This window comes from Syngnathus acus, chromosome 9 (genome assembly GCF_901709675.1).
Source record: "Syngnathus acus chromosome 9, fSynAcu1.2, whole genome shotgun sequence".
Lineage (NCBI taxonomy): Eukaryota > Metazoa > Chordata > Actinopteri > Syngnathiformes > Syngnathidae > Syngnathus > Syngnathus acus.
In genome coordinates, this window is record NC_051094.1 from 8,702,799 (window position 1) to 8,716,661 (window position 13,863).

General features: G+C 44.5%; 1 protein-coding gene across 2 annotated transcripts in view; it reads left to right on the plus strand.

The window, feature by feature from the left end:
• The window catches only part of setbp1 (SET binding protein 1), a 34,652-nt gene extending 21,182 nt beyond the window's left edge, over positions 1–13,470 (plus strand). For both annotated transcript variants that reach the window (XM_037259916.1, XM_037259917.1), the window contains exons 3-7: positions 1,191–1,612; positions 1,979–3,916; positions 3,996–4,200; positions 4,300–5,356; positions 8,409–13,470. In XM_037259916.1, coding sequence (XP_037115811.1) covers positions 1,191–1,612; positions 1,979–3,916; positions 3,996–4,200; positions 4,300–5,356; positions 8,409–8,902 — 4,116 coding nt within the window. In that variant the 3' untranslated portion in view covers positions 8,903–13,470. The remainder of the gene's footprint in view (positions 1–1,190; positions 1,613–1,978; positions 3,917–3,995; positions 4,201–4,299; positions 5,357–8,408) is intronic.
• The last annotated feature ends 393 nt before the right edge of the window (positions 13,471–13,863 follow it).

Consider the following 13,863-nt stretch of genomic DNA (forward strand, 5'->3'; position numbering starts at 1 on the left):
AAAAGCAACGTATGCATGAACAGATGTAAAAACAATCAACTAGTATTGATGCTGCAGGTAGGAACTGGGGATGGTTTTAATCGTTACGAATGGTTAGTATTACCGTGTGAAATGTTTGTATTTCAGCATTCACATGCAATTTCTGCAGAAGTTGCACATTTCCTCGTTATAAATAATTTTCTCGGTCGTGTACAAATGCACATGTACACTAATACGTGGAAAGACAGGACAGGTGAGCTTTCATTTCCTATTCCTCAGTTGATGTCAAACTCAAATGTTGTTTAAAAAATATCAAGGTCATTTTTGTGAAACTCGAAAAATACATTTTAATTTTGAATGTTTGGCTGACAGTAATTATTTATTATTATTTGGGTGTCATAGACACATTTAAAATGTTTTTTTGTTTTATAATTGGTAAGGGCTCTACAATAAACTCATCCTCAATTTATATAAAATTTTCCTTCCATGCATGTCGAACACATTAGCACAATCAATACAATGTGGTTGAAAACACACAGCGCACTGTAGAGAGCGGACCTAATTTGGATCGGTGCCAAATTACACACTTTTATCAATCCTCACTTCTTGGATATGCCTGAAATTTGTCATTAGGATTTGTTCCTAATTCACAGAGAAATGAGGGGAATGGCATGAAAGTCCTATCTTGCAAAATGAATGAACATGAGCTTTAACAAAAATGGATGGAAACAGGACTCCGTCAGTGGAGGTAGTAATGACGAGAATAAAATAACAATAGATGTTACGACCGTGCATAGGGCAGTCAAGGACACAGCTCAGTTCCACAACTGTGTTTTATACACTGTGTGCTGTCAGACTCCCCTACCTCCCTCCCTCCCTCCCAGCTCTCGCAGCATGCAACATCCTTGCCACAGGAATTTAATTGCTCTGTAAACAAGCCTTTTGTTTGGTCTGCTCATGCACACAAGCTGTATTTAAGGCATCAGTCAGCCAGCCCCAGTAGTAAAAAAAGAAGAATCTCAGAGCACAACAAGTCACTGCCAAAATATGTAATATGTGAACTCTATCTCATTGTGAGCCTAATCAGGAAATTGTTATTGTTAAATGGTCACTAAGCGTTATCATATCCTTTCCTTTCGCCTCTCCTCTGCGCTTTGTGGTGTTATGATGAATGTTGCAAGCACTCATTGTTTCTTTTCTGTCTTTCACAGACATATGAGCGCCAGTCCAGAATACCTGAGCAGGGAGAAGGAGGCCTATTGCAACTACTAGGAGACCCCTCTCCACCCAAACACCAGCCCCGCAACGTTCTTCTTCCCGCATCCACTCTCTCTCCTGTCCAACCATTGCAACACGTCCCCACGCAACAGTTCCAGCACATTCAGCAGCACCAAGTCAGCCCAGACTGGATCACGTTTAGAGCACCTTCGGTTTCTCCGGCCAATCCTGCAGATTGCGAGCCAGCCGTAGAGTTAATGGCAGCCGGTAGGAGTGCAAATGCTCTAATGGATTCAAATGCACCTTTCCTACGAACTGTTACTCAAAGCCACTCACCTCAGAGATCTTTGACGCCAGACCTTCAGTTGCCAGTTGTTACAGATGCCAGTATTCTCAACCTTACCTCTCTCAGCAGGTATTTGCACTTAAATTAATTTTCATTCCATAGAAACGGCAAAGTCCTCTTGAAGAAAAATGTATTCGTGAGCCATGTACTTAAAGCAAAAGTTTCAACCCGAGTTTAAATTGGAAACTTGCGGTGATACGTCTATTAGACAGGATCAAGTGGATACATGATAGCTTGACTCTAAATGTTTGACTCACACGATTCAAAAATAACGAGAGCAGGGTTTATGCAATGTCATTTTGTTTGCATGACTGATGTCATGGCAACCCTATTCTCTGCTCTAATCCAATTCACGGTACAGCTTTTGTGAAACATGAAACAGTATTTCCACGACAATTGGTTTTTCATCAGTATTGTTCTGTGTTCTTTATTCAGGGGGAAAGGTTTGCAGGAAGCTAATGATCAGCTCTTTGGGAACATCAAGAGGAAGTATGGCAGGAAGGAGTCCCAGAAGATGCTTTCTAATCCTCACAGTGCTGACACGCTGTGGGGAAGACAGTCCGAAAAAGAAACAGGAAGCCCATCTAATTCAGAAGACAGGCAGCGCTACAGACAAGAAGAGACGACTGAGCAGTTTCATGAAGAAAGAGAGCATAGAAGAAAAGATGAAAGAGAGCGAACAATTACTGGTAGGAGAGCGGATGACGAGGACAGAGGGATGCCCATGCTGACAGAGGAAGGAAAAGGAAGAAAGAGGCGGAGAAAGCCTTCTTTAGATGAGTCCTTTTCTATTGAAGAGCAATCCTTACGACGACAGGACTCTAATACCACTGAGAAGTACCCGCATAAGCCTCCAGAACACAAAGTAGCTCATAAGTTGGACATTCACAAAAATGATTCCAGACTCCCAAGTCAGGGTGAGATCGGTGGAGAGAAGACGGAGAAAAGCGAAAGACTGGACAGAGGTGAGAAAAGAGAAAGAGTAGACAGGCCAGAAAAGGATCATTCAACTCGGAGTGGGACTGATCCAGAATCAACTTTTAGTATGAACAGAATGAAAAAGATCCCAGTGAGTCGTCCCAAGAGCAGTACTGATTCTCATAAACACAGAGATCTTTCCCTAAACATCAGCAAACCAAGCTTCTCCACAAGTCCCAGACTCCCCAGTCCAAACCCCAGCCCTAGCCCTAAGGGAAGTATGAGTCCGAGCCTAAGCCCTAAACCCAGGGCGAACTTTAGCCCTAGCCCCAGACCGAGGGCCACCCTGAGTCCGAGTCCAAGCCACAGCACCATCTCTACAGTCAGCTCCAGGTCAGGCAAGACTAAAGACAGATGGTCATACCTGAAAGCAAGAAGTCAGAACTGCATCACCTCACCACAGAGAGACAGCTGCAGTAGTCCATCGATGGTATTTGACCCACCCTCGGCCTTCCCTATAACCCCCTCTAGTCCACTCTACACAAATACTGACAGCCTGACCGTCCACATGCCCCTCAAAAGAAAACGAGGACGCCCCAAGAAACAGCCCCTTCTAACTGTAGAAACCATCCATGAGGGGACATCCACTTCACCCCTAAGCCCCCTAGCACAAGAAACCCCTGCCGGACTAAACCGCAGGAGGAAGACCAATCCACCAAACACAGCAATTAATACAACATTAGTCCAAATGGTGTCAACAATTACCAGTTCCAAGTCCAGTGGTCCGAAAGTAAAACGTGGCAGAAACAACTCAAACCCAATAAATAAAGTAAAGCTTGGCAAGATGCAAAGCATCCTGAATGAAATCCTCTCAAGCTCCAGTAGGAACAACACTCTGAAGTCTCCTTCCGCGCCTGTTACCTCTGCTATGAATGTCATGGCGTCGACCATCGAGGCTCGGCTGGGCAAACAGATAAACGTGAGCAAGAGAGGCACCATCTACATCGGGAAAAAGAGAGGCCGTAAACCCCGAGCTGAAACGCAAGGCTCGATCCCTCCCAAAAGTGTTAAGGACAAGCCCTCCATGACAGCATCCTCGTCCAGTCTGTACGAGAGCTCGATTCTAACCGCCACCACTTCCTCTCCCAGCTCCAGTGCCCCATCGATGAGAACCAGCCACTCTGATGCCACGATGCCTAGTCTGCAGCCCATCTCAGCCCTGCCCCCCAAACCTTTAGCCAGAGGATTTCTCTCTGGGGGATGGAAACTGTCACCCCCACGTCTTTTAGCGAATTCACCCTCACAGCTTTCTGAAGGTGCATCAGTGAAGGAGGTCACCTTGTCTCCCATCAGCGAGTCCCACAGTGAGGAGACTATTCCCAGTGACAGCGGGATCGGGACTGACAACAACAGCACTTCGGATCAAACCGAGAAAGGCCCCGCCTCTCGGCGCAGGTGCAGTACTGTTTTGTACGTCGCTAAGAAACTCACAGTGGCGCTGTTGTTACATAAACGTTGTGCTGTGTTGCGGCAGGTATTCTTTTGATCTATGCGGGTTTGAGGCCGCAGAGGCTGCTGCTCTTGAAGCGACTGCCAGAGGAAACAGAGCTCGAATTGAACGACAAGCTGCTGCGGACAACTTCCTTTCTCAGCAGGAGAAGAAGCAAAAACATAATCGGCGTAAGAGGAAGTGCCTTCAGAGCCGGGATCAGCTTCACTTTCTCTCTGAACTCGAGGAGGTTGGCCACTCATTTGATTATTTGTACAGTACTATTTCAGTGATGTGATATGCAGTCGAATTGATATTTTCCTAATCCTCTGCAACTCCCCACCTATAGGTCGTGTCGAAGCTCCAGCAGCTACGAGTGTCTCACCGAAGATATACCTGCTACCCTCAGAATCCCTACCCCTCTATTTTCCGCCTCAACTTTCACCATTACTACCCGATCACCTATGACACGTACCCCTGCGACTCCAGTCCGTATATTCGCAGGAGTGCTGATCTGAAGGCCAAGAGGAGGCGGGGTCGTCCAGCCAAAGCCAGTGAGCCAATCGCCTCGAAAATACCTTTTGTTCAAGGATACGGCTATCCACTGGAAGGGGGGAATTACTATGCAGCACCGTATGCTGTGCCTTACACACCCCATCTCAGCTTAGGCTATTTCCCCCCCGCACCTCCGTACTACCTGCCTCACCACTCCCTTGGTCATATTCCAATATCACCCTTCATGAGACCCGCGGTCCCCCCACCCAAGGCTTTTCACTCCAGTGGACACGCAAAACTTCAACCAGGGGTCAAGCATCGCAGCATCTCTGGTCAACTTCAGGGCCCCTCCGCAAGAGGGGAGGCATTGGGATCCATCGGCAGTAGTAGCGCAGGTGGTCTCGGGGGTGGTGTTCGCCTCCATAAGAGGAAGCACAAGCACAAACATAAGCACAAAGAGGAACCCTTACTTTCTCCACGGGACCGGCAAGAGTTGGGCGGGCTCTTCAGTGGAGCCAAGGCCAGTTCTCATCGCAACCTGCTTGGTGACTCATCCAGTCAGGGCCCTTCCAAGCATCAGGAGAAGAGGCCCAACGGTCTAGGCTCAAGCCTGGGCTCCACTCTAGGGATGTTCGAGTCGGAAAAGGCGTCCTCGCACTCTCTTACCGATGGCCACTTCCACTTGCGTCCGACGGGACAGCCAATGAACAGCTTCATGAGCAGCTACAGTAGCCAATCACAGCAACAAGAATCATCGTCCTTCCTCTTCATGGGGTCAGCGGAGAATGAGTGTGGTTCAAGGAGTAGGAAGATGAGGCCGACTGTGTTTGGAGATCAAGGCCTGATGTCACTGCAAACTGCCAGGCAGGAGCCAGTACAAATGAACGAGCGCTCCAGTCCCTCGCTCTCTGGTAAGAACCACTTACTGTGCATTAAAATAATGGGAACGTGAGCACTTACATTCCACTACATGCTTTATCACTTCATGATACTTCACAGCCATGTCGGTACTCAGTTTCCAAAGCTGCTTCTTTGGGTTGAATGCAGTCGGTGCTAGTCATTGAAGATTGTTGTTGTTGTTGAGTTGGTTTCAGATGGAAATGACAAAGAAGTTGAGATTGGAATTTCTAAACCGATATTAAAGTAATTACGAAAACAAGAGTCTATATATGTTTAGTGTCATTGCCAGAATATCATTGACAAATGATCTGTCATTAGCCAGAATATGAATTATTTGGGGTTTAACTGTACTGAAGACCACTGATTTAATGGACGTGTATTCATTAGTCATGATGTGAATTATGAGGGATGGTGACATTGGTGGTTTTCTTCTCTGTTGGTGAGATTGCAGAAGTTTTCTTACGGGCAACACCAAACCAGCTGAAAAGCGCCTGTTAAGCGCATGTGTAACCTGTCAAGACTTTCAATTTGGCCAAACGGGGACTATGTTTGCCAATAAAATTGCTATCTAATGAATTATTCTGTTCTGTTTAAGTCCCTGCTGGGACACCAATTTCATCCCCCCGATTTTTATTTATTTTTTTAGTTCACAGGGTGTACCTAATTTTGAATGAATACAAAAGCATAAAATACATAAATATAAACAGATTTTAAAACATTGAAAGTGGCGGTCTAGTCTGGAATTACCACAACCAAATGTGCTTGATTTGTTTTTTTTTAAACTTTCTGAATTCTGCTGCTTTTAAGCACATCTGGCTTGGGATCGAGAGAACGTAATGCATGGATGGAGACAACTATAATTCACCAATCTCTCCCCCCCCCCCCCCTTCCTCCGCTCCTGCCAATGCCTTTGCCAGAGATATATTATTCACACAGTGTGATTTATTTTCTACAGACACGCCGTAAAAAGCCCTTGCCTGTGTTAAAAGAGCTGGCTGGCAGCCAGGGGTTTAATGACTGGGGCCTAGTCCAGTGGCGGGGAGGAGAAGGCAAGGGCTCAGTTAAAATACACCCACCCCCCACTACCACCCCCAGGGTATCCAGGACGGATGACTCATATATACATTACCCCCCCCCCCCCCCCCAAACCGGCACGTCTCCTTGTCCATGTTTCCCTTCCAGTTTATGTCTTCCATCCTCCTTTTACACATTTTTTCCCTTATTTTCCTTGGATGGTTTGGAATCCATATGCAGACTTCTCCTTCCACATCATCCTCCCCCCTCACTTCCCTCTTTTTTCCAGGTCTCCCCTCCCCCTTGCTCCTCCATTACCCTCTCCTTTTCCTATTCCCTCTGCCCCTCCTCTAGCATGACTTACTGCTTCACTTCACAGCTTTAGTCCAATTAAAATACAGGCACATGTGCACATATGTACAAGAACACACACATGCATGTATATGCAAGCACAAAAAGTCGCATTAAACACTGCAATGGATGTAGCGAGGGTATTTTTACACATTAGCTCCACTATCTACTCAATTATGTTTTACTAATATTTCTTCATTACATCTCATTGACGGTTTTCATCCATACTTGCACTAACACTGTTCCTCGACTGAATTAATGAGGGCAATTTCCTTTGAGTCACATGCTCGCACCTCTTCGTGACGCCAAGAAAGATCTTATAAAACAACAGTCGTCAAAGATCAAACCTGCAATGTGTGTGTAGCAAGGGTTTCCCATTGCGCAGAGAAACTGGTCGTCAGCGCTATATGGACCCTCGCGCTGCTGAAGGTCATCCGTTTTATGTTCCGTGTATGCAGCTCATAAATTTCATCTACTTGGTCTGCGCGTGTGTGTGTGTGTGTGCATCCTTTATGTGTGAAAGACAGAGCTCAGTTGAGCTGATAACGTGCACAGCTCATAAACTCTTGATACTTATTGCTTTCTGCATTAGACTAATTTCATTGTCTGCCCCGAATTCTCAAGTAACAATAGAATGTGATGTTCCTCTGAGATGTAAATGGGGGGTGGTCAGGCCTCACTTTATCTCAATTCATTAGTAAATACCTTAGAATGGAACTCGGGATCCTCACGGTTATGTACCAGGCTTGGTATCAAGATTGAGGTCTTAAAGCTTAAGTGAGATAAGTGGAATGCAATTCTTGAGCTACCATTTTGTGGCCTTTTTTGCAAGCATTATTTTGATACACTCTGGTAAACAATACATAGCTAACTGGATTACACACAAAAATAAAAAATGATCATTTCACCTAACTTTATACATTGGCCAAGAAAGAACCCTTTACATTTTAGTGAGGATCCAGATAAAGGAGGAATTTTCTCGAATCATCCATCCACCAGAATCATAATGATGGTGCTTTTCTGTTTGTCATCCTCTATGAATAACGAAATATTCTGCCGATTAACAAATGACATGTCTTCGTAGGAGCAAGAGTAAGTCGGGGAAAAATAGCAAACAGCATTTTGTCTGCATGCTGCTTGGGGACTGGCGGCTGATTGCGCTTTTCTTCCTCGTTGGTGGTGGTTCATTTTGAATCACGGACTCAATGCCCAGACAGAGGGGGAGGGTGACAGGCCTTAGAGAAGCAAAACAAAAAGAATGACAGAGCGGGACCGAGCTCAGAAAGAGGTTACTGAAATCAAGAAGGAAATTAAAAATTGCAGCGTTAATTATAGCGTGTGTGTGTTTGGATGGCTTTTGGCAGCCTTTGCTCCAGATGCACAAGGTTGTGATTGTGTGGAAACATTTGAAATGCTGGAAGGAGACATTTCTGTGGCTTTCCTCCTCTCTGCTCCCGAGCAGACAATTACAGGATAGGATACGCTCTCCTGGCTCAGCTGGGCTTTCAAAGGCTTGCATGAATATGTCAAAATTAGCAGGAAGCTCTTCAAATCAAAGACAAAAAAAAGATGTTCCCTCCATGAGCAAAATTGGCATCATGTCTTTCTTGGCCATGGAGAGGATGTTCATTTTAATTAGGAGTAGAAAACTCTTTTGCCAGTTCTCTTTATTCACCTTCCTTGCTTTGACTCTTGCAGGTGCTCCCGGTAAGCGACGGTACAAGCGCAGAGAGGTGGAACAGATCCAGAAGGAAGTGAGAAGGATGCATTCTTTGAACCTCGATCATGTGCAGAAGATCCTCCGTGCCAAGCGCCTGCAGCGACAAGCCAAAACCGGAAACAACATTATCAAAAGACGACCCGGACGGCCCCGAAAACAACCGCTGGATGATGAATCCGCTCCGACCGTGAGGAGGGAGGAGGACCGGGCCGGCGGTCGCGGGTTGGACGTGTTGGCCGGAAGGACTCAGGGGATGCCCGTTCTGGAGCGCTGTGATGAACCCGCTGGTAGACAGAGCCTCAGGCCCACTTTGACGCCGGAGCCTCTGGAGTTTCCCAATCACGATTCCATTTTGGCTACCATTGAGAAAGTGGTTCACAGAGCCCGGGCTCTGCCTCCGCCGGCCAAAGGGGGCAAACGCAGGGGCAGGGGCAACAGCAGGGACAACCTATGGGTTCCCTCCAATCAATAGACTCGCTGGAGAAAGCAACTCTGTAAATGAACATCCTTATCAGACCCAGTGCCCTTAATCCGGTGACTCCGTGGTGCACTTTGATTTCGGGGGAATGACACAGGTCAGAACACTTGCGGTGCCAGCTCTCAGTTTGAACGTGAGCCTTTTAAGGCTTCCTTGGACCTGCATTTAATAGGGCACTATCTGGATTCATTTAATCCTGAAGAATTGTGTGGTACTAATGAAATTGTAGGACATCGTGTGACTCTTTATGTATCTCATACAGTCATGTGTATGGTACTTCATGATACTGTATCAAAACGTGGCGTGAGCCATATATTACCAGCAATGGGAGGGTGGGAGGGATATACGGGGGGGTATGATTCATATAAAACTGTGCAGCTCAGCTTTCTTTCTGCCTTTCTGAAGGAGCCTGTCAAAGAGAATACAGCAGTAATTAAGCCACCTTACCCTTGTACTTTTCCTGGTGTTTGCTCTTACCGTCTGTGGCGTCTGTGTGAGGATTTCTATCAGTCCACCCCTGCAGCTTAATCCCATATCCTTTTTGCCCCTTCTCCCAATCTAGAGATTTTATCACCAATACAGGAGAGGTTGACAACCTCTCCTGGACGCTGACCTAAAGGCAATACGGTGGACGAGAGCGTCCTAGACTGTACATAGACAAAACTTCAACTCTCGCTTGCCTTGTCCGACAGGAAACCAGCTCACAGACACGTACTGGAATTCAGTATATCCGATTTCGTTGCTGTACTATAGACAATGAACGTTGCATATTGTTTCTCTAACCAAAAACAGACATGGATGCGACGCAAGACGAGTTTGTTTTCAGATAGAAACCACATGTATTCAGTCATACACTCATAATTGTGTTTATATCTTGGGCGGGAGGGGGAGGGGCGTTGTATACAGTGGGAATATCAGGTGTGTTTGTGTTTTTTTTGTTGTTGTTGTAAACCTTAAAAGTTGGTTTAATGCACTATATAAAAAAAAAAAACTGTACACTTGCATCAATCAAATGCAGCACTTAAATGCTTGTTCCAGCCTTATGGTTTTTGGCCTTGGATGGTGTGGATATCCATTCCGGAGAGCATGCATTACTTTTAATCAATTTGTATATGCAGGCTGCGCAGCCAAAAGCGTCAAATCGAATCCCGGCTAGGAATTTAATGGAGAGGGCTCACTCCAATCTAGTGTTTGGAAAAGCTGACCCCACTCTTTATGCTTTCATTTCAAAAGAACTATTTTTGGGACAGAAAATCAAGAATCCAGTATTTTGAAGCCAAAGTCTCAGTATTAATTGTGAGGGCGTTTTCATTCAACAAAATTTAAATCAGCGTCTTTATCCTGTTGGAACCCATGTAAATCACCCCGTTGTGCACTCTAGAATGTAGCCAGGATTGCTTTCATGTCAACGTGTACTGTGTCTTTTTACCAATCTAGTGTTTATTCCGTATATAAAGAAATATTATTCAGTGTTCTATTTCAGGAGATTCCGTTTTCTTTGGACAGGGTGGGATTCTCAGTTGCAGCAGCTCAACTTGTGCCTTATGATTTCTGTTGTTCTCTTATAGGAAATGACATTTGACCTGAGAAATACAGTAGCGAGCGGAAAATAGTCATGATTGTGCACAGAGTATCACATGGATCTTGGATATCGGAACCACAGCACCATTTGACACAAATTGTCCGAAGCCAGCGAGAACGTGGCGACTGGTAAATATCGCGTACTTTCCTGAACACTGCGTTGTTTGACTTTTTGCCACCACTCTGCTAGATGACTTTCAAATTGAAGATATTTCGTTACAGTTCACTTACATAACGGTACCGCTTAAGTATAATAAGGCTTTTCAAACTGGTTATCAATTAGGCTTCATGAAACCTTGATAAACTGCTCGCGGTAATTAAAAACAGCGAGAGCAAAGGACTACCTGCCAAATTGTTAGCACCTACTTAGCACTATTGCTTCAGCCATCTGCCAAACAGGTCATTCATTGTTAAATTATGATTTGTATAAACCTCCATTTTGTTTGCAGTTACGTGGAGATTACAAAATCAGAAATGTAAAACTACATAAAGTATGGTAGTATTTTTTACCAAACAATGACCCCAGTTGGCTGAAGGTGCTGTGTGTATTAATGATTCACAATAATTTCCCAACAGAATTATTAGCATCATTTACAAAGTATAACGATATTGTAAAGTGGAACTCACATCTGCGTTGTGAATTACGAGTAACAAACAGCTGTATAATTAACAAAGGAGGCTGACACGTTCACAAATCCTTGTTAGCTATGCACTTAAAATGCATTTCAACAAACAAAGAGAACCAAGTGGTCTTGTGTATTCAACAAAATGATCTCATGTCACAAAAATTGTGACAAACACCGGGATTATTTTGTAAAACAAGTTGTGCATAACGCAACTAACATTCAATGTATAGCGCGTTTTCTTCAGAAACATTCACCTACTGGTGAGGCGGGAAATGTGGAAAGAAATTCCCTGAAAAATTCAAAATGAACCAAAAGTCAATTATCTGGCCAAGCATATTTCAGGGGGGGGGCCAGTGCCCCCGTGTCCCATCACCAGCTCTGCCAGTGACTGTAGTAATGGTGTCCATGGATGGTTGAAATTGTGTCATAAAACCACAGTATTGAAGCAGCAGTCTTTCTATTCAGAATGCTCCAAAACCGACACACAATTAATTTGGGAAAAAGCCATTTTGGTGGCGATCCTACACATGGATCTCCATCGAACAAGGGTAATTCATAGCCTGGCAAGTCAGACCATTGCATAGTGTGGCGTCGCAGTGATGCGCATTTCTGAGCAAACAGTTGAAAATAACCGAACCATCAAACAGCACACGTGACGTGTAGGAAAAAATCTACATCTTTCGAAATAAATACTTTCACTTCCGTCGGCTGACTCTATGTCTTTCCAGTAATTTAATGCTGAATTAAAGGGCAAGTCAACCCCGAAATCTTCATTACAATATGTTATATGTCCCCCGCTAATTTAAACACGGCATTCTGCTTATTATTGTGTTTACAGAATATAAGTTAAGCAGCAAAATTCACCCATTTTTATCTATCTCAGGGGGCGGCCATTTTGCCACTTGCTGTCGACTGAAATTGACATCACAGTTTCCCGATTCTCAGATCGCAACCAATCACGGCTCGGTTTCAGAAAAACTGGTGAGCCGTGACTGGTTGTAAATAGCCAGACCTAATCCCTGGTACGGTATTGGGCCTGGCTTGCTTGGCTAAGTAATTCAAACATGCCTTATCTAACCCCCCCCTCCTTCCCACTTTTCGACCTGAATTGAGAGTCCCTGCAGAACAACAACCATTTTGCCCGCAGCCTGTTGAGGAAGTACAGTTTGTTTGTTTGTTTGTCGGGTAGTTCTCTGAGCACCCCTCCCTAATACACAACCCCTAAAAATCAACTCATCCCAGTCGCTGTGTGTTTGACCTTGCCCTGCGTGAAGACTCCCAGCGCTCTGCAGTGTGTTGTGGATCGTGCACTGTGGTATGGCAGTAGTGTGTTGCTTGTCGAGTTGAACATCCCAGATGTTGTCTGTCTTTTTGTCTATTATCTGCTACCAGCCAATGCTCCGGTGCCTTCTAACACTGACAAGTATTGTCCTAAACCTGAGCTTTCCCATCGACCTGGCCACGGGTTGTGATCATGACGAGGGTTCGTGATATCGTTGACCAGTGGCTCTGATTTTGACATTGTGCTATGTTGCGTTCGCTGCAGCTCGTTCATGCCAGTAATCTATTAGCGGCTAAGCAGGGATACGCTGTAATGGTCCCTTCAAATTTGAGCATTCTGTCAGGCAGAGCCTCTTACTGTATGTAGTCATCCTCGCAGGTTGTAGAGTCACATTTGTAAGCGAATATTACAAGCAGATGAATCGGTGAGAAAAAACAATAAATGTACTTCTTTAGAGCACAAAGTGAGGGCATATTTTAGTTTGTATACATAGTGAATTTGAGCCTTTTTCTAGAGTGGCTTTCCTTTCTTCGCATGCTCAACTTGATTGTATGCATAAGTATTTTAGACGAGCCGAAAGTTGAATTTGGAGCAACACTTGTACATTGTTTGATATTTTTCTTTTTGTAAGGAATTTTTTAATTCACGAAGCATTTTTTGTACATTGTATGAATATGGAAAAAAAAACCTGCAAATATTTGACATATAGATGAAATACTAGATGCGCATGCGTATGCATATATTCTTCACCGTATGTATGTGCGCATCTACACATATATTTTGTATTTGCATTTGCTAGCATACAGATATATGTCTTTAAGCACATATATACATGCAATGTATATGTATATCCATGTCTGTCGGCATGCTTTTGGTCATGTTGCTCTTTCATGATCTTGTAGGTATTTTTTTGTTTTGTTTTGTTTAACTTGGTTTTGCTGAAAAAGAAAAGCTCATTCTTTTGCTATCCTTCCGTTGGCTGGCTGCATTGAGCACTTATTAAGAAGAACTACAGTTGAAGTTGTTCATGTTATCCATTGTGTGAAATAATAAATGACTTTATTGACATCTTATCATCGTGCGTATGCTTTTTTTTTTTTTTTTTTATCCCAGTCAGGGCCGCGTTGGTGCTCTCTGCTGTGCTGTGGTTGTTTATATGAGTGCTCTTTACACTTGACTTTAAATGTCAGATGGTTGGAGTGAATGGAGCTTTACTAGAGAGAATCCTCTCACCAGATTATGGCGCAGTCGCTCACTGATACGCACACGCATACCACACACACTTACTTACCCTTATTTGCGCAACGGTCATGCCTCCATCTCTAAATCCTTAGTGCACTAGCCCATCGCTGTTACTTCTAAGTGGACCGGGCTGCAGGCTTCTTTCCTATTGGACCCGGTGCAGTGGGAAATGCAGCACTATTGGCTGTAGCCCACTAGTAAAATTCTTCTTGTTACCATGGTTG